General features: G+C 40.3%; 1 protein-coding gene across 1 annotated transcript in view; it reads left to right on the top strand.

The window, feature by feature from the left end:
* Positions 1-412: 412 nt before the first annotated feature.
* LOC126272989 (28S ribosomal protein S18b, mitochondrial) overlaps positions 413-20,701 on the top strand; it is a 40,114-nt gene continuing 19,825 nt past the window's right edge. Inside the window, exons 1-2 of the mRNA XM_049976339.1 lie at positions 413-643; positions 5,611-5,752. Of these exons, the coding sequence (XP_049832296.1) occupies positions 566-643; positions 5,611-5,752 (220 nt within the window). The 5' untranslated portion in view covers positions 413-565. The remainder of the gene's footprint in view (positions 644-5,610; positions 5,753-20,701) is intronic.

The raw sequence follows: 20,701 nt of genomic DNA, 5'->3' as shown, positions 1-20,701 counted from the left end.
TATCCAGGTCCCATCTCAAATTCCCACCTTTTTGCAGTTTCTTCAGTTTTAATCTACAGGTCATAACCAATAGATTGTGGTCAGAGTCCACATCTGCCCCTGGAAATGTCTTATAATGTCAGACATTCATTATGTTCCTGAAACACATAATACCATCCCAAAAGGTTGGTATTACAGGTTAATAACTAATTCAACTGGGATGAACCTAACACATAACTCCTGTGACTTCGTTTGTACACATGTGTTAATATTTAGCTTTGACGTTATCGGTACAACTGGAAATATCGATATCCGCACTCATGTAGTCGATTTAGGTTATTTACGTCACGATGACGTAGTGTTACGTCACTATGACTTAGGGTTCTCCTCACCTAGCCTGAGATGAATGGTACTCAATGTACTTTTGGTCAACTAGACTAGCACGTCATTTCTGTGCTCGCTGCGATTTATCGATAGATCGCGCACCCTCGTGACGTCGATTCATCGCTCGTAATTGTTGCAAATATCTTTTCGCCGAAAGGTTTCCGTAGTTCACTAGTTTGTTGGTGAAGTTCTTTGTAGGAAAATGTTCCTGAGTAGAGTTGTGAGATATAGTGGTGTGTATGAGTCACTTCAGCTTTGTAAAAGAGGTGTATATTTACAGGTAATTGATACATGTCGTGTTTTTGTTATTGAACGTGTTTCTAACAATAAGTAAGTTTCGTTGCAATAAGGATCGTCGCCAATGTCAAAGAAGTGTGTAGTGTTTAGATGAGGCCGAGTACTAGATTCTGTATATCTCGTGAAACAAAATGGATCTTTTTCACAGTTCCCCAGCGTTTGTTACTTCTTGACGAATTCCTGTTGTGTGACATAGGTGTTTCAAACAGCTACGTTCTTTTTTTTATCCATTCTACCTGTAGCGTTGGAACAACGCGGCGGTATTCTTAGCTAAGGTGCCAAATCTGAGCTTGGCTCGGCCTCGAATAACCACGCCGTCGATGGGATACTAAACATAATCATCCTCTCTTTATTATTTGGAATTGTGAGTTAGTTACAAGATGATATTTGCCTAATGCATGGCAAGAACAACTATGGCCAGTTTCGTACTTATGTTTACATCAGCAACACGTCCTGAATTTAATGAATTGTCGACTTCGCCCCATGATGTACTTAATGATGTGCTATGTTACCTCACACATATATAAACTTTAGGAGTACGTAACGCTAACAATGTATTTTGTGTTTGTTTTGTTGTTTGGAATGAAGGATGTAATGACACGGATATCTAGTGTGGTCCAAGGTATAGGTTAGGTTGAAAGGAGGCAATTTGATTCAGAGTTGGCAAAGTCGACAAATTTGAAATGTGAGCTTGGTGAAGTATAGTAGCTTGAGACCCTATTTAGATTGAATTGTAACAGATTGATATTTTGTTGAAGTGGTAGCCTATAGAAGGCTTCAGTTATTCATTTTGCTTGAGTTAAATTTTCAGCCAGAAGCGTTCTTTTGCTACAGTGTTATTGGCAAGGGGAACAGTTGGAATTTCAGTAGCGTTCATCTCTCCATGCATACCACACAGATAAACATTTAATTTTATTTTCAGAATGATGAGTTCCCTCAACTTTGTTGGGAATTAGAGAATTGATGGATCGCGTTTTGGCTCCAACACTGAGAGAACAGTTGAAATGTTTCTGTAATTCTTGACCCACTCAGTGCAGTTACTGTGTGTAAGTTGATCATTAGGACAGTTTTTGAAAATAGGGTTGATAAATTTGGTTTATGAATGATTGTAGAATGTGTGATCCAGGGAATTGCATATAATTAAAACATGGTGTTCTAGGGACCTAGTTAAGGAGGAGCTGAGCTCCGTCAACTTCTAGGTACACAATCTCATCTTCTCTTTGTGGAAGAGGAAGGTTAACACTTGGTTTCTGTATTACATGCTTGTGATATGTATGGAAACCTGACACACAGAACTTCAACCAAGGAAAGAGCATAAATGAAGAAAGACACCCCCAGCCAAACTGCATAGGTTAGACTGCTGTTGTCTGTCAAAGGGTACTCAGAGAATCATAAAGTTGTGACTTTGGTGATTTCTACAATTTAGCTGTTTAATTACATATCCGTCAGTCTGAGTTCGAAAAGTATTACTGTTCTGGAAGCATCTGTGTGCAGTTGAAATCGCTTTGCAAACCTTTAAAGATATATTTTCAGATAAAACTTCTCTAAATACTCATGTAAATGGTATACTTACAAAGTTTTTATGGTCACACTGCCTTGTTTGGCTCACTGCCACTGAGGAAAAGTTATGAAGTGCTACAGACATTCTTTCAGTGTTACAGATTGAGCAACAATAATAATTTGGTTATTTTTGTGTGTGTGGTATGAGTTGCAGTTTCCATTCATTGAAGGGAGCCTACTAATATTGCAATGCCACCCATTGCCTTTGACCCATGATGTCATCGAGATGGCAGACATACCTTTTTCAAACTTACACAGTGGCAACCATGCCATCACACATTACACACATGATTACACGGTAATACAAAAAGTGTCTAATTGCAGAAGTAATGTGAAGTTAACTGGACGATCTTTTGGAATAGGGGTTTTTGGGCAGGGGCAAACTAAATATACAATGCTCCTAGTAATTAAGACATAACCATCATCGTTGGGATTTCCTTCCAACGAGCCGGCTAGGAACTAGGTGAACAATATGTCTCCATTGGTTTCTGTCCTGGTATAGCTTTTCCCTCTCCACTACATCCCGTGTTACTTTTCTCCTCTTGAGATCTTCCTTAACTTGGTCTGTCCATATCTTTCTAGGCCCTCCAACTAGTCTTCTTCCTGGTACCTCCATCTCCAAATACTGACGTGGAATTAGTCAGGTGCATTCACTTCACATGACCAAATCACTTCAATCACAAAACACCCGCCCTCTTCTCTGTAGTCTATGTCACATGCGGGTTTCTCCTTACACAATCATTCTTGACTCTCCCTAGTTTTTTTGTAGAGCTGACGTAAGGAATTTCATTTCACATGCTTGTATTTGACTCTTATTGATGACACAGGCCTCTAGACTATACATCATGATTGGCAGGAGATAAGTTTTATTTATGGTCTGTTTGGCTTGTTGAGGTTTTCCTTGTACCAGATTAGATTTCATACTTGGTGGAAGAAGCTAGATCCTTTTGTTATTCTGTTTAAGACTTCTAGTTTGGAGCTCCTATCGTGTGATATGATGCTGCCCAGATAATTGAAGCTTTTCACACATTCGGCCTTCTCCCCCTCCAGTATGATGTTACGAGGTGTGGGTGTCCTGCTCATTTTCATTGCCACTGTCATGTTTCTACTCACAGTTAACTTGAATTTTTTTAATTTTTGTGTTTCAGTAATCTAGTCTCCTCTGAATATCCATTTCCGTATCTCCCCAAATGATGATGTCATCAGCAAAAACAAAATCATTGATTTCTTTCATGATTCTGTCCCAAGTGTAATGAAGAGTAAAGGGGAGAGTAAGCTGCCTTGTCGAACACCACTTTTTGGCTTATACCATTTTGATCTTCCACCTCTTACTTGTACACTGCTCTCGCAACCATCATACAACATTGGACTTTTTAAATTAATGAATCAGGAATATTACGTTTTCTCAAGCTTTCCCATATTTTATCCCTTGATACACTGTCATATGCTTTTTTCAAGTCCACAAATACTACTATCAAGTCAATTCCTTTTTCCCAGTACTACTCCATTAACTGACGGATGGGGAAAATGAAATCTGTTCCCCTATTACTTCTGAACCTATGCTGTTGTTCCTCTAATTGGTGGTTTATAATTTTCCGTATGTTTTTTCTATGACCTTTTCCATTATCTTTAGGCAGAGTGATAACAGTGTGATTCCTCGGTAGTTTATGCATTTTCCTTCTGCTTTTCTTGAACAATGGTATTATAATTTCTTTTTTCCATTCATCCGGCACTTTTTCTTTCCAAATCACCCCCAGCCCCCCGTGTAACCATTGTATTCCATGGAGTCCTATGGCTTTTATCATAACTATCAGCTCATCTACTCCAGCCGCATTCCCACTTTTCACCTGTTTCAGAGTATTCTTAGTTTCTAACCATGAGACTGGACTCTGATTCAATGACTTCGGTGTCACTTTCTTGTACACCTCCCTCATTTCAGTAAGATTTCAAAATAATTCATCATCTCTTCTCTGACACCTTCCGCATACCTGATGATATCACCATCGTCTGTTTCAATCGCTTTTATGTCTTCTGTATCATATCTTTTACTTTTCAATAACCCATATAGCCTTTTTGGTTCCCTTTGCTATCCTGCTCTAGTTTCTGGGTGAATATTTCCCAACTCTTCTCCTTTCCTTCTTTCACAATCCTCTCTGCTTAGAGTTTCTTCTGCCAGTATTCCGTCTCCAGTGTTGTCACCTTGTGTCCACCTTTTGGCACCAGCTCCTGTTTCTGATTTCTTTTTTCAAACTCCATATTTTTCTTTGCCATATTACATTTTTTAAACTGCGTCTTTTACTCTATCATTGCACCAATTGGTTTCTTTATCTTTCAATTAATTCTTTAATTTGCCACATGTCTGTGCAGCGCTGTTTACTTTCGATGTTTTAAATAAATATAAACAAAGACATAACTTAAGCAAAAATCAAGGGGGTAAAACTGGTATTTGAAATTTCACTTGGCCTACACGACTCATAAAGTTAGTTCATGATACCATGAACCATATATATATGGTTGAGGTACAAAAGCAATAGAAATTTCCAATATATATATCTTCAAAAACTGGCACTGGAAATTTATATTGCTTTTGTACCTCAACCAAAATCCTCAAGACTGCAAAACCACACACAGCTTGACAAATCTGGTGTTGAAATCGTTTCACTTGACCTTCAGAGCTAAAACGAGGTCCACAGTATGACGACACTAAAACTCGCTTGTGTGGGCCTACATAATATTGAAAACCTAACCTTGTCAGTATTAGTAAAACAAATTCTGACATACCTACCAATCACAATCCAGCATGCTGAACTATTGACAAGTGATAGCAAATATAATGTAGTCAACACAGTCTGTCGAACGGCCAACGTAAAATTCTCAAACCAGAAATTCCTCCGGATAGAATGCCAGAACAGCTGTAAGAATTAAGTTGTGGTCAATGCATCATCTCTCCTTGTGGCTTGCTGTGACCTATTCATGAATCTTGTTGCCATATCCATAACTACCGAAAAAGAAACGTAGAATATAAATATTCAATGGTAAACAACACACTGCACTAATAGTTTGATACCCAAAACCTAATTCCGTTCCCAAAACTGCCTCATCTAAATAATTCACAAATTTCCAGAACTCTTCCATTATTCTTACAAACCGTATTGATGCAGCCCAGTGAATCGCGCAAATAATTTAGAAATGTAAACATCCCACACTTAGAGTGCCACTGCATCCTGTTCAAATTTGGCACCACTTTGAATACACCATGTAACATAAAACAATTATGTCACAGGTCAAAGATGGTTGGTGCCGTGAGCTTCACTTGACCTATTGAAAGTTTTAAGACAATATGCTGTTAAATTTCTAAAACACCTCTGTAATGTCATTGTTGTGTTCTAGGGATCCTTTAGGCAGAAACTTTCTTCCGGAGAAAGTGCTCAAGAAATAACAAATGACGTAGTTACAGACCAGAAGCATGCTTCAAAAGACAGGACGAGAGAAATACCTGTTGAAACAAGCATAAAGTACATAGAAAGCAAAGGTAAATAATAATGTAGAATACTGTTTCTTACTGCTGGAACTCTTTATCAATAATTCTTAGATTGTAAAGACCTGCCCATGTATTGCATGGCACTCTGTACAGAAACTTAAGTTTCTTTTCTTGCTGAGTGAATCTGTTCTGTTGGACACTCATAGTGTGAGCTATCAGGATTGCTCACTATAACATAATGTAACTTCTTACCACCACCACCACTTTCTGGTTATAAATTACTTACACTCAAGATGTACTTCAGGGGCTTAATTAATAACATGCACTTCCTCCTCAGGTGTTATATTGTTCAAAATACATGCATGCTCTTTGTTCTTGTTTTGTTGTAAAACTGACAGTTTTCTGCAGCACTATTATAATATTTACAAAATATGATAGTATCCCTCTTCAGTGAATATCAAATTCAAACAAATACGACGTACGGCTATGGGCACCTGCATGGCACCATCCTATGCTAACCTATTCATGGGCCATCTAGAGGAATCCTTCCTAAAAACTCAGAATCCTAAACCCCTCATCTGGTTAAGATTCATTGATGACATCTTTGCTATCTGGATTGAAGGTGAGGGCACCTTATTCACATTCCTCCAGAACCTCAACAACTTCTCCCCCATTTGCTTCACCTGGTCCTACTCAACCCAACAAGCCACCTTCATAGATGTTGACCTTCACTTCGGAGATGGCTATATCAGTACCTCCATCCATATCAAACCTACTAACCACCAGCAATACCCCCACTTCGACAGGTGCCACCCATTCCATACCAAGCAGTCCCTTCCGTACAGCCTACCCACCTGTGGTCTTTGCATCTGCAGTGACCCTCTCAAGATATACCGAGGGTCTCACTGAAGCCTTCACTGACTTTAATTATCCTCCCATCTTGTACATAAACAAATCTCCTGTGCCTTATCTTTCCAGTCTCCCAACGTCTCACAGTCCGGCCACAGAGGAGCATTCCCCTCGTAACTCAGTACCATCCTGAGACTGGAGAATCTGAATTACATTCTCCGCCAGGGTTTTGATTACCTCTCGTCGTGTCCTGAAATGAGAAATGTCCCGCCCAGTATCCTTCCCACCCCTCCTACCATGGTTTTCCACCATTCACCGAACCTACACAATATACTTGTCCATCCTTGCACAGTCTCAGCTCTCGACCACTTACTTCATGGCTCATTCCCCTGTAATAGACCTAGATGCAAGACCCATACCATACATCCTCCCACCACCACTACTTACTCCAGTCCAGTCACAAACATCACCTATCTCATCAAAGGGAGGACTACCTGTGAAACCAGTCATGTGATCTTAAAGCTAAGCTGCAACCTCTGTGCTGCATTCTATCTAGGCATGACAACCAACAAGCCGTTTCTCTACATGAATGGCCACTGCCAAACTGTGGTCAAGAAACAAGTGGACCACCCTGTTGCTGAAAACGCTGCCAAACATGATATCCCTCAACTCAATGACTGCTTCACAGCCTGTGCCATATGGATCCTTCCCGCCAACGCCAACTTTTATGAATTGCGCAGATGAGAATTTTCCCTGCAATACATCCTACATTCCCGTAACCCTCCTGGCCTCAACCTTCGTTAGTCACTGTCCTCACCCATCCAGCCATCTCCCTGTTCACAGTCCAGCACTACCCAGCTGTCATTTCACTGCCACACCCAGTCTTTTAATTAATAATGAATAAAAAAAAGGGAGTACTGGTAAGCTACTACAAACAGCATAGTGAGCGCATTATTGTGGCCAAGATGGACACGAAGCCGAGGCCTACTACAGTAGTACAAGTTTACATGCCAAATAGCTCTGCAGATGATGAAGAAATTGATGAAATGTATGATGAGATAAAAGAAATTATTCAGGTAGTGAAGGGAGACGAAAATTTAATTGTCATGGGTGACTGGAATTCGGTAGTAGAAGAAGGGAGAGAAGGAAATGTAGTAGTTGAATATGGATTTGGGGGGGGGGGGGGGGGGGAATGAAAGAGTAAGCTGCCTGGTAGAATTTTGCACAGAGCACAACTTAATCATAGCTAACACTTGGTTCAAGAATCATAAAAGGAGGTTGTATACATGGAAGAAGCCTGGAGATACTTACAGGTTTCAGATAGATTATATAATGGTAAGACAGAGATTTAGGAACCAGGTTTTAAATAGTAAAACATTTCCAGGGGCAGATGTGGACGCTGACCACAATCTATTGGTTATGAAGTGTAGATTAAAACTGAAGAAACTGCAAAAAGGTGGGAATTTAAGGAGGTGGGACCTGGACTGACTAAACCAGAGGTTGTACAGAGTTTCAGGGAGAGCAAAAGGGAACAATTGACAGGAATGGGGGAAAGAAATACAGAAGAAAAATGGGTAGCTCTGAGAAATAAAGTAGTGAAGGCAGCAGAGGATCACATAGTTAAAAAGACGAGGGCTAGTAGAAATCCTTGGGTTTGTTGTTGTTGTGGTCTTCAGTCCTGAGACTGGTTTGATGCAGCTCTCCATGCTACTCTATCCTGTGCAAGCTTCTTCATCTCCCAGTACCTACTGCAACCTACATCCTTCTGAATCTGCTTAGTGTATTCATCTCTTGGTCTCCCTCTACGATTTTTACCCTCCACGCTGCCCTCCAATGCTAAATTTGTGATCCCTTGATGCCTCAAAACATGTCCTACCAACCGATCCCTTCTTCTAGTCAAGTTGTGCCACAAACTCCTCTTCTCCCCAATTTTATTCAATACCTCCTCATTAGTTATGTGATCTACCCATTTAATCTTCAGCATTCTTCTGCAGCACCACATTTCGAAAGCTTCTATTCTCTTCTTGTCCAAACTATTTATCGTCCATGTTTCACTTCCATACATGGCTACACTCCATACAAATACTTTCAGAAACGCCTTCCTTGCCATTGCCATTCTACATTTTATATCCTCTCTACTTCGACCATCATCAGTTATTTTGCTCCCCAAATAGCAAAACTCCTTTACTACTTTAAGTGTCTCATTTCCTAATCTAATTCCTTCAGCATCACCCGACTTAATTCGACTACATTCCATTATCCTTGTTTTGCTTTTGTTGATGTTCATTTTATATCCTCCTTTCAAGACACTATCCATTCCGTTCAACTGCTCTTCCAAGTCCTTTGCTGTCTCTGACAGAATTACGATGTCATCGGCGAACCTCAAAGTTTTTATTTTTTCTCCATGGGTTTTAAAACCTACTCCAAATTTTTCTTTCGTTTGCTTTACTGCTTGCTCAATATACAGATTGAATAACATCGTGGAGAGGCTACAACCCTGTCTCACTCCTTTCCCCACCACTGCTTCCCTTTCATGCCCCTCGACTTTAATAACTGCCATCTAGTTTCTGTACAAATTGTAAATAGCCTTTCGCTCCCTGTATTTTACCCCTGCCACCTTCAGAATTTGAGAGAGTATTCCAGTCAACATTGTCAAAAGCTTTCTCTAAGTCTACAAATGCTAGAAACGTAGGTTTGCCTTTCCTTAATCTTTCTTCTAAGTTAAGTCGTAGGGTCAGTATTGCCTCACGTGTTCCAACATTTTTACGGAATCCAAAATGATCCTCCCCGAGGTCCGCATCTACCAGTTTTTCCATTCATCTGTAAAGAATTCGTGTTAGTATTTTGCAGCTGTGACTTATTAAACTGATAGATCGGTAATTTTCACATCTGTCAACACCTGCTTTCTTTGGGATTGGAATTATTATATTATTCTTGAAGTCTGAGGGTATTTCGCCTGTCTCATACATGTTGCTCACCAGATGGTAGAGTTTTGTAAGGACTGGCTCTCCCGAGGCCGTCAGTAGTTCCAATGGAATGTTGTCTACTCCGGGGGCCTTGTTTCGACTCAGATCTTTCAGTGCTCTGTCAAAGTCTACACGCAGTATCGTATCTCCTATTTCATCTTCATCTACATCCTCTTCCATTTCCATAATATTGCCCTCAAGTACATCACCCTTGTATAAACCTTCTATATACTCCTTCCACCTTTCTGCCTTCCATTCTTTGCTTAGTACTGGGTTGCCATCTGAGCTCTTGATATTAATACACGTGGTTCTCTTCTCTCCAAAGGTCTCTCTAATTTTCCTGTAGGCAGTATCTATCTTACCCCTAGTGAGATAAGCTTCTACATCCTTACATTTGTCCTCTAGCCATCCCTGCTTAGCCATTTTGCACTTCCTGTCGATCTCATTTTTGAGATGTCTGTATTCCTTTCTGCCTGCTTCATTTACTACATTTTTATATTTTCTCCTTTCATCAATTAAATTCAATATTTCTTCTGTCACCCAAGGATTTCTACTAGCCCTCGTCTTTTTACCTACTTGATCCTCTGCTGCCTTCACTACTTCATCCCTCAAAGCTACCCATTCTTCTACTGTATTTCTTTCTTCCATTCCTGTCAATTGCTCCCTTATGCTCTCCCTGAAACTCTGTACAACCTCTGGTTCTTTCAGTTTATCCAGGTCCCATCTCAAATTCCCACCTTTTTGCAGTTTCTTCAGTTTTAATCTACAGGTCATAACCAATAGATTGTGGTCAGAGTCCACATCTGCCCCTGGAAATGACTTACAATTTAGAACCTGGTTCCTAAATCTCTGTCTTACCATTATATAATCTAGCTGATACTTTTTAGTATATCCAGGGTTCTTCCATATATACAACCTTCTTTCATTATTCTTAAACTAAGTGTTAGCTATGATTAAGTTGTGCTCTGTGCAAAATTCTACTGAGTGACTTCTTCTTTCATTTCTTAGCCCCAATCCATATTCACCTACTATGTTTCCTTCTCTCTCTTTTCCTACACTCGTATTGCAGTCACCCATGACTATTAAATTTTCGTCTCCCTTCACTATCTGAATAATTTCTTTTATTTCACCATACATTTCTTCAATTTCTTCGTCATCTGCAGAGCTATTTGGCATATAAACTTGTACTATTGTAGTAGGCGTGGGCTTCGTATCTATCTTGGCCACAATAATGCGTTCACTATGCTGTTTGTAGTAGCTTACCCGCATTCCTATTTTCCTATTCATTATTAAACCTACTCCTGCATTACCCCTATTTGATTTTGTGTTTATAACCCGGTAGTCACCTGACCAGAAGTCTTGTTCCTTCTGCCACTGAACTTCACTAATTCCCACTATATCTAACTCTAACCTGTCCATTTCCCTTTTTAAATTTTGTAACCTACCTGCCCGATTAAGGGATCTGACATTCCACGCTCCGATCCGTAGAACGCCAGTTTTCTTTCTCCTGATAACGACATCCTCTTGAGTAGTCCCCGCCCGGAGATCCGAATGGGGGACTATTTTACTTCTGGAATATTTTACCCAAGAGGACGCCATCATCATTTAATCATACAGTAAAGCTGCATGTCCTCGGGAAAAATTACGGCTGTAGTTTCCCCTTGCTTTCAGTCATTCGCAGTACCAGCACAGCAAGGCCGTTTTAGTTAATGTTGCAAGGCCAGATCTGTCAATCATCCAGACTGTTGCCCCTGTAACTACTGAAAAGGCTGCTACCCTCTTCAGGAACCACATGTTTGTCTGGCCTCTCAACAGATACCCCTCCGTTGCGGTTACACCTACGGTACGGCCATCTGTATCGCTGAGGCACGCAAGCCTCCCTACCAACGGCAAGGTCCATGGTTCATGGGGGGGGGGGGGGGGGCGGCATATATAACTATCCTATCATAGGATATAACTATCCTATGTAATCACAGCTGCTGTTTCAAAAATTGATTTTGCTCTGCCTGAGGTGTGTGTGTGTGTGTGTGTGTGTGTGTGTGTGTGTGTGTGTGTGTGTGTGAGAGAGAGAGAGAGAGAGAGAGAGAGAGAGAGAGAGAGAGAGAGAGAGAGAGAGAGATTGTCTTTTCTACATGCCTGTCGGCTCGGCAGCTCAGCGGTAATCTTTATGGTTAATTGCTGTCTATCCTCATAATAATTGATTCTCAGAGTATTTGAGTAAGTTATCTGTTGCATGAATTGATCACTGTGGTCTAATTTCATCAACATGGCATCTATGGCTTGTGAATAGTTGGCCACATGACTGGATTTCCGTGACTGGCCTAAACCAGAGGCCGTTTCTGCGAGTATCTGTAATGGATCAGGTCAGTCGATCAGAAGCCATTCGGTTTCCACTAATATGCAGGCCCTGCCCATTGGATCTGGTCTCACCGATCTGTCTGCAGGTTGAATCTGTTTGTGTGTAGGGTAATGTAGCAGATTTTCATGGTTTATCTGTGGACCCAGGGCGGTGCTCCCTCAGCAGGCCAGATGCCATGAGTAATTGATTTCAGGAATTGACTGTCTCACCACAAGTATGTTGTACAGTGTGGTGTTTTATGAATACTTATTTGCTCTAGTACATTTTGCCACAAGTAGTTTGTATGTTAAAAAGTATGGACGATAAGAAGAAGAAAATTGTCCGGCGCTGGCGGTTTGTATGCTATATACTCGTATATTTCTCAAAAGAAAAATCACACAATACCTGTAAAATAATAGATATAACACAGTGGGTAGTAACTGACAATAACAAACATAGTAGAATCAACGTTTTTTTGGCAGCCACCTACAGTGTTGCTTTACACAATTCTTCCCTACCTTATACACTTCTTTCAAGAGGTGTGCTTTTTTCTGAGGTTATTTCTGAAATCAGTGGAAGTATTTTAAACCTGTCTTGCAGCTCCAAGGAAATGTGTATTTTTGTCACCAAATGTGTTTCGTTTTGTTGAAACAAAATAACATTAGTGTTCTTAATGAAACACTCATTCCATTTCTCTTGCATTCTCCATCTAAACACAGGTCATTAAAAAAGATGTCGATGTTAGTGCTTAAGATTCTTGCGTACATCGGGAAACGCTATATGCTTGCAAGTTTTTAGATATTTCCTCGTTTGCAGCTACGGTACAGGAAACAATAATGCAAAGACAGATTGTCAACATATGTCTTAACTTACCCTTGAGATCTCAAAATTCGTCAGGGAAAAATGTTAAAATTGGCTGGAAATCGGGTAATATCACCTGTGGAAACTTGTGACAACCCTGCTATTTCCCCAGAGGAGGAGCTGACATGTCAGGGGGTAGCTTACCTGATCTGTCAGCTGCTGCCTACACCTTCCTCCTCCTGGATGATTTCAGTGCCCACAACCCATTGCGGAGGAATGTTAAAACATTTAACCTAAGTATACTAATGTAACAAGTGATCATGGATCGTGACTTATGTTTACTTACCACAGCAACTCATTTCGTTGTGGCACATTGAACGTGTACAGCCACCAGGCTCTCGGTCTGTAGCTGCAGCTTCCTTCCCTCAATCCAGTGGAGGGTACATGATGTCCTCTGCAAAAATTATTTCCTGGTTACCATGACACTGATTCTTTGGACATCCGGAGGTTTATATTTTAATTTTACAAGGATATTGTATTATTTCACATCAAGAAAGAGGAAACATTGAATCGGTGTTTCACAACTGAGAGCCCTGGACAATGGGCTCTCAAGAAAACCAATCTGGCATGCTTTCAGTGCTGCCCTACCAAGGCAGCATTCTCTACTAGAGGATATCTACAACTTAATACAGATCACAACTACTTCAGTACTAAAATAAAGAGGCATCTCGCAAACAAAGGGATGCGTACCTTTTCTATATAACTGTAGGCCAAGTCGCATCCTATCTATGGTCATCAGGTAGTAACCTGTACTTCTGGTAACCTCTTAGATGGTAATATTCATTCTGATCATCACTAAGTGGCACACTGTGCTTGAGCACCTGCATCTGACAACCATTCCTCAGCCTTTTATCTACCCATAAGCATGGTAGACTTTAAGAACCTCTCCTCCACTTCTCATGCCTGGAACCATATAAACTTTGTTTCAATGAATAATGAGAACTCCTCAGGCTCTGGGCCTTGGCCACAATACAACACAGCACTCAATCCAAATGGAATCAACACTGAAATGCCACAACATCTAACTACACATTTCAATGCGACATATTGGATTGGTGCATAAGTTTGTAGTGTTTTAGTTTTGCATGTTGGTACAGTGGAACCATGTAAACAAGCACCTTCCATAATGTGCAATTTGCGTAACAAGCAAAACAAATTGTAATAAAACTAACACTCTTAATGAGTGACATTCTGCATAATGAGTGATGACGATTTAGTGTGACGTCACCAGCCATTTGCTTACAGCATAGGAAACGTTCAGCAGTATGAACACCTTTCATTCCCAGCAGCAGCTATGTACAATCTCTTTAGTATGTACTGCAGTCTGGGTTTAGTGCTCTTTCCACTACCCTCTTAGGTGCAGCTTTTGATCAGATTTCTCTAAACTTGGTTCACACAGTGTTTTTTTGTGTGCAGTTTTTAATAATCCTCATAGAAATTCCCCCGAAGGTAAATCTGCAAGAAGATGACAATAAGAGAAAGAAAATTACCTGGTAAATGAAACATAAAATCAGTGAAGAACGCAGATGTGTTAGCGTTTGCTGATTTAGCATGTACTTAGTCAGTCTATATCAACTATTTGCACCACCCTCAAGAAAAAGGACAAGATTAAGGAGATGGATGCTTCAAAGAGAGTGACAAGAGTATCTAAACAACAGTTTCATATTCTGGATTATGTCAGAAAGTTACTCCTTATGTGGATAAATGAAAAGCAATTGCAAGGTGACACCGTTAAAGAGAACATTGTGAGAAGGCAAGAATGATTTTTGCCAGCCCCATTAAGAAAGTACCAGGATCATCAACGGCCCAAGAAGTGTTTAAGGGAAGCCGTGGAAGGTTCGAGAACTTCAAGAGAAGAATTGGCATCCACAGTGTTGAGAGGCACAGTGAAGCAGCCAGCACCAACACAAAAGCAGCAGAGAACTTCATCAGTAACTGCAAGATGCTTGTAGATTCTGAGGGTTATCTGCTGCAACAGGTTTCAAATTGTAATGAGATGGGTCTATTCTGGTAAAAGGTGCTGAAGCACACCTTTATAACATCAGAGGAGAAGGCACTGTCTGGTCACAAGCCAGTCAAAGACAGTCTCTCAATGCTAATCTATATCAGTGCAAGCAGTGATTTGAAAATTAGACTGCTGCTTGCGAACTATTCAGAAACTCCACAAGCCTTCAAGAAGTGCGAAGTCCTGAAGAGCAGGTTAAATGTGATGTGGGGGTCCAGGTGTGAGTGACACACAATCTTTTTTGTAATTGCATCTATGAAGTGTTTGGTCATTCATTGAAAAAGTATTTGCTCGAGATGAGATGAATCTGCCATTCCTTGTCTTGTTTGTTATGGGCAACACACTTGCCCATTTTCAGGCGTACAAGACCACGTCCTTGAAGAATTTCAATTCATCGATATCCAATTTCTGCCTCCCAACACCACTTCGTTACTCCAGCCTATGCAGCAAAAGATCAGTTCTAATTTTAAGAAGCTCTAAACTAAAGCGCTCATCGAGCATTGCTTTGAGTTGACTGAAGCTTCCTATCTCACTCTGAGAGTTTTGGAAATATTACTTCAAATTGGTGTGTGCACCAAGATGATCAAAAAGGTATGGGAACTCTCACTTTTGTTTGGAAGAAGCTTTGGCCGAAGTGCTTTTTCAAATGTGACTCTGGGGCACTTGAGTCTGTACCTGTGGAGCCTGTAGTCAACGAGATTGTGTCTTTGGCCAAGAGCATAGGACTAAAAGTGGATAAAAATGATATTGATGAGCTTGTGGAAGATCACAGCCAAGATATAACCACCAAAGAGCTTATGAAGTTGCAATGTGTTTCACAGCAGGAAGTTGTAGAGAGGAGTTCTTCAGAGGAGGAAGAGGCGGTAACAGCAAAGCAGCAATCTTGTGGCGCCATAGGAGACATTCTGAAAGCTTGCGAATCAGTTGCATTGTACATTGAAAATCATCTCCTGAATAAAGCAGTGGCTACACTTGCTAAAAATTTATATTATGATAGTGATGATGATGCTGTCACATTTTTGCCGAGAGTTGAAGCCTCTGCAGAAACAAATTATGATAGCTCCCTAGTAAGAGAGAATTAGCTATGTATCGTGAATAATAAAGCACATAATACTGTATGTATAATTCTTTGAATAAATGGCACAAATAAGATAAAAACTTTTAGTACTTTTTCTGGGTGAAATGGAATATATTTTACAAGGGATGAATTGTTTCCCTTAACGAATGTTTTGCACTAAGAGTAAGATACTGGAACATTCGAGGTTCTATTGTAGCCTGATTGCTATGAATTTATTGATTGATTGTCGTTTTGAGTTTACATTTTGTTATTTGTAGAGTGAGTGGTGTAGCTGTGGACATTAGAAAATGGAGTGCCAAGTGGAGGAATTAGAATGTTTCTGGCATGTTCTTCTGCCTGAGTTCACTGTAAGGGTAACAGCAGCGGAGGTAGCCAACAGAAACATTTGTGTCGTGTGTGGGGTTAATGATGTTGGACAGAGCGCCTTATTTTAAGAAGGATCATTTTAACATTAGGGATTCACCACATTCAGATTCACCTAAGGGGGTCTTTTAAACTCATTGAGTACAGTGATCAACGCCACTCTACTCGAGAACTAGCAAATACAGTGAATGTGATCATCCCACCATTGTGCAACATTTGCACGCAATGGGGAGGGTTAAAAAATTGTATGTTCGGTACTGCGTGCTCTAAGCCAAAATCACAGAAATCTTCAGGTGCATCTGTACTTGAACCTCATCAATTGGCTCAACAGCAACACCGGCCATTCCTATCCTTCACTATTACTGATGATAAGAAATGGTATCTTTATGCTAACACAAGGAAAAGAAGAGTTTCTGAGCCCAAACAAAGCAACAATTCCCAATACAAAGACCGGTGCCCATTTTCAAAAGATAATGTTATGTATCTGGTGAAACAGTGAGAGTGTGATGTACTAGAATTGCTTCCCCAAGGTGTAACCATCACTGCTGACATTGTCAACAACCGAGATGTCTTGCAGACAAAATCCAAGAACAATGACAAGGAAGCCTGTGTGAAGTGATCCTGTTCCTTGATAAAGCCCGCCAGCATTCTGCTGGACTCGTGAAATACACTATTCTGGAGTTGGGTTGGGAAGTCATTCTGCACTCATCTTATTCACCTGATCATGCACCCTCAGATTTTCAGCTTTTCCTGTTTCTAACAACCAACCTTCAAGGAACTTCCTTTGTAGGTGAAAATGTGCTGTCGATGAATTCTTCTCTTCAAAACCCTGTGATTTCTACAATTGCGGAATCAAAAAGTTAATCCAGAAATGGCAGACTTGTAAATAGTGAAGGAGAATATATATATTGCTGATGACTAAAGTCTCACGTATATCTGTTATGTTTATTAAACTTATGCACCAACCTAATACTTTACTGTTGATCTCATTTGAATCAGAGTAGTTGTGGTTTTCAGTCCAAAGAATGGCTTGATGCTACTCTATCCTGTGCAAGCCTGTTCATCTCCGATTAACTGCTGCAGCCTACATCCCTCTGAATCTGCTTACTGTATTCATCTCTTGGTGTCCTCTCCGAATTTTACTGTCCACACTTCCCTCCAGTACTAAATTGGTGACCGCTTGATGCCTCAGAATGTGTCCTATGAACCGATCCCTTCTTTTAGTCAGGTTGTCGCACAAAGTTCGCTTCACCACAGTTCTGTTCAGTTCCTCCTCATTAGTTATGTGATCTACCCATCTAATCTTCAGCATTCTTCTGTAGCACCACATTTCAGGAGTTTGTATTCTCCTCGTGTGTAATCTGTTTGTCGTCCACGTTTCAAATCAATAAATGGCTCCATAAAATACTTTCAGAGAAGACTTCCCGACACTTAAATCTATAATCAATGTCAACAAATTTCTCTTCTTCAGAAACACTTTCCTTGCCATTGCACGTCTACATTTTATATCCTCTCCACTTCGACCATCATCAGTTATTTTGCTCCCCAAATAGCAAAACTCCTTTACTACTTTAAGTGTCTCATTTCCTAATCTAATTCCCTCATCTCATCACCTGACTTAATTCGGCTACATTCCATTATCCTTGTTTTTCTTTTGTTGATGTATCCTCCTTTCAAGACACAGTCCATTCTGCTCAACTGCTCTTCAAAGTCCTTTGCTGTCTTTGGCAGAATTACAATGTCACCAGCAAACCTCATAGTTTTCGTTTCTTCTCCCTGGACTTTAGTTTCTACTCCAAATTTTTCTTTTGTTTCCTTTACTGCGTGTTCAGTATACGGATTGAATAACATCGGAGATAGACTACAACCCTATCCCACTACTTCTCAATCACTGCTTCCCTTTCGTATCCCTCGATTATTATAACTGTCATCTGGTTTCTGTACAAATTGTAAATAGGCTTTTACCCCCTGTATTTTACCCCTGCCATCTTTAGAATTTGAAAAAGAGTATTCCAGTCAACAATGTCAAAAGCTTTCTCTAAGCCTACAAATGCTATAAATGTAGGTTTGCCTTCCCTTCCATGAGAAGTCATAGGGTCAATATTACATTGTGTGTTCCTACATTTCTCCAGAAACGAAACTGATCTTCCACGAGGTCCACTTCTACCAGGTTTTCCATTCTTCTGTAAAGGATTGCTGTTGCTGTTTTGCAGCTGTGACTTATTAAACTGATAGTTTGGTAATTTTCACTCCTGTCAGCACCAGCTTTCTTTGGAATTGGAATGATTATATTCTTAATGGAGCTGAAGGGTATTTCGCCTGTCTCATACATCTTTCTCACCAGATGGAAGAGTTTTGTCATGGCTGGCTCTCCCAGTGTTATCAGCAGCTCTAATGGAATGTTGTTTACTCATAGGGTCTGGTTTCGATTTAAGTCTGTCAGCGCTCTGTCAAACTCTTCTCGCAGTATCATATCTCCCATTTCATCTTCATCTACATCCTATTCCATTTCCATAACATTGACCTCAAGGACAGCTATCTTGCGTGGACCCTCTATTTTTGTATTTTCTCCTTTCATTGGTTAAATTCGATATCTCTTGTGTGCCCAAGGATTTCTACTAACCCTCATCTTTTTGCCTACTTGATCGTCTGCTGCCTTCAGTATTTCATCTCTTAAAGCTACCCATTCTTCTACTGTATTCCTTTCTCATGTTCTTGTCAATCGTTCTCTCATGATGCTTCTAAAACCCTCTACAACCTCTGGTTCTTTCAGTTTATACAGGTCTCATCTTCTTAAATTCCTACCTTTTTGAAGCTTCTTCAGTTTGTCTGCAGTTCATAACCAATAAAGTGTGATCAGAGTATGCATCTGCCCCTGTAAATGTCTTAAAATTTAAAATCTGGTTCCTAAATGTCAGTCTAACTATTACATAATCAATCTGAAACCTTCCGGTGTCTCTAGGCCTCTTCAATATATACAACCTTCTCTCACGATTCTTAAACCAAGTATTAATTACGCTCTGTGCAAGATTCTGCCAGGCGTCGTCATCTTTCATTCCTTTCCCCAGTTGATATTCATCTACTACTTTTCCTTCTCTTCCTTTTCTACTTTCGAATTCCAGTCCTCCTATTCATATTTTTGGATCCTGTAACAATTTGAATAATTTCTTTCATCTCATTGTACATTTCCTCAATCTCCACCTCATCTGCATAGCCAGTTGACATATAAACTTGTACTACCGTAGTGGGTGTGGGCTTCATGTCTATTTTGCCCAGAGTAATGTGTTCCCTATGCTGTTCATAATAGCTTATCCGTGTTCCTGTATTTTTACTCATTATTAAACCTACTATTGCACATTACCCTATTTGATATTGTATTTATAACCCTGTATTCACCTGACCGGAAGACCTGTTCGTCCTGCCACCGAACTCCTCTAATTCCCAATGTATCTTACTTTTATATATCCATTCCCATTTTTAAATTTTGTAACCTACCTGCTCCATTAAGGAATCTGACATTCCACTTTCTGATCTGTAGAATGCCAGTTTCGTTTCTCCTGATAAAGATGTCCTCCTGAGGAGTCCCCACCTGGAAATCTGAATAGGGGACTATTTTGCCTGCGGAATATTTTACTCAAGAGGATGCCATCATCATTTGACCATATAGTAGAGCTGAATGCCCTCAGAAAAAATTACAGCTGTAGTTTCCTCTTGCTTTCAGCCATTTGCAGTACCAGCACAGCAAGGCTGTTTTGACTGATGCTACAAGGCCAGATCAGTGAATCATCCAGACTGTTGCCTCTGCAACTACTAAAAAGGCTGCTGCCTCTCTTCAGGAACCCCACATGTTTGTTGGGGCTCTCTACAGATACCCCTCCATTGTGTTTGCACCTACAGTACAGCCAGATATCTCTGTCGCTGAGGCACGCAAGCCTCCGCACTGACAACAAGATCCATGGTTTATTGGGGGGGGGGGGGGATTTGAATCAGTAGGACTGTGAATTAAATTTCAGTTGAACAATTCAGTTAACTGTGTTTCAACAATAGTGTAAATTACAGTTAACACGCCACACCAGTGGTCCATAGAAGTGGAGTAATATGCAAAGTTCTCACTGGTAGAAAAAAGTATTGTCTCCTTGTTGCTTCCATGCACTGACCTGTTCAAAAATTTGTTTTGTAGCCTAATCTTCTTGATCTCATGCCATTATTTTTTGAGGATACTCTTCTGTAAAACACTACAATTTCCAAATCCATTAGAACTTAAGTTGTTTTGTGTGAGATTGCACAGAACACTCGAGGGAAGATTAGAACCAAGAACCTCTCGTTCCGCAGCTGCTCACGCTAACCACGGGACCACGGCGCTCCTGATCTGACACTATTCTTGATGTTGCCTATCTTGCGCATGGACTGCTCAGTTTGTACATTTTGTTTATTTTTTCTCATAGTTCCACACAACTACTTCCTGTTTTCTCGATTGATCTGTGTTCAGTTTTTCACGGCCTACACACTGTGTGTGCCCACTTATAACTAAATCTGGGAG

This window comes from Schistocerca gregaria, chromosome 5, assembly GCF_023897955.1.
Source record: "Schistocerca gregaria isolate iqSchGreg1 chromosome 5, iqSchGreg1.2, whole genome shotgun sequence".
In the NCBI taxonomy this organism is placed as follows: Eukaryota; Metazoa; Arthropoda; class Insecta; order Orthoptera; family Acrididae; genus Schistocerca; species Schistocerca gregaria.
The sequence above is the reverse complement of the archived record's forward strand: the minus strand, read 5'-3'. Positions and strand labels throughout refer to the sequence as shown.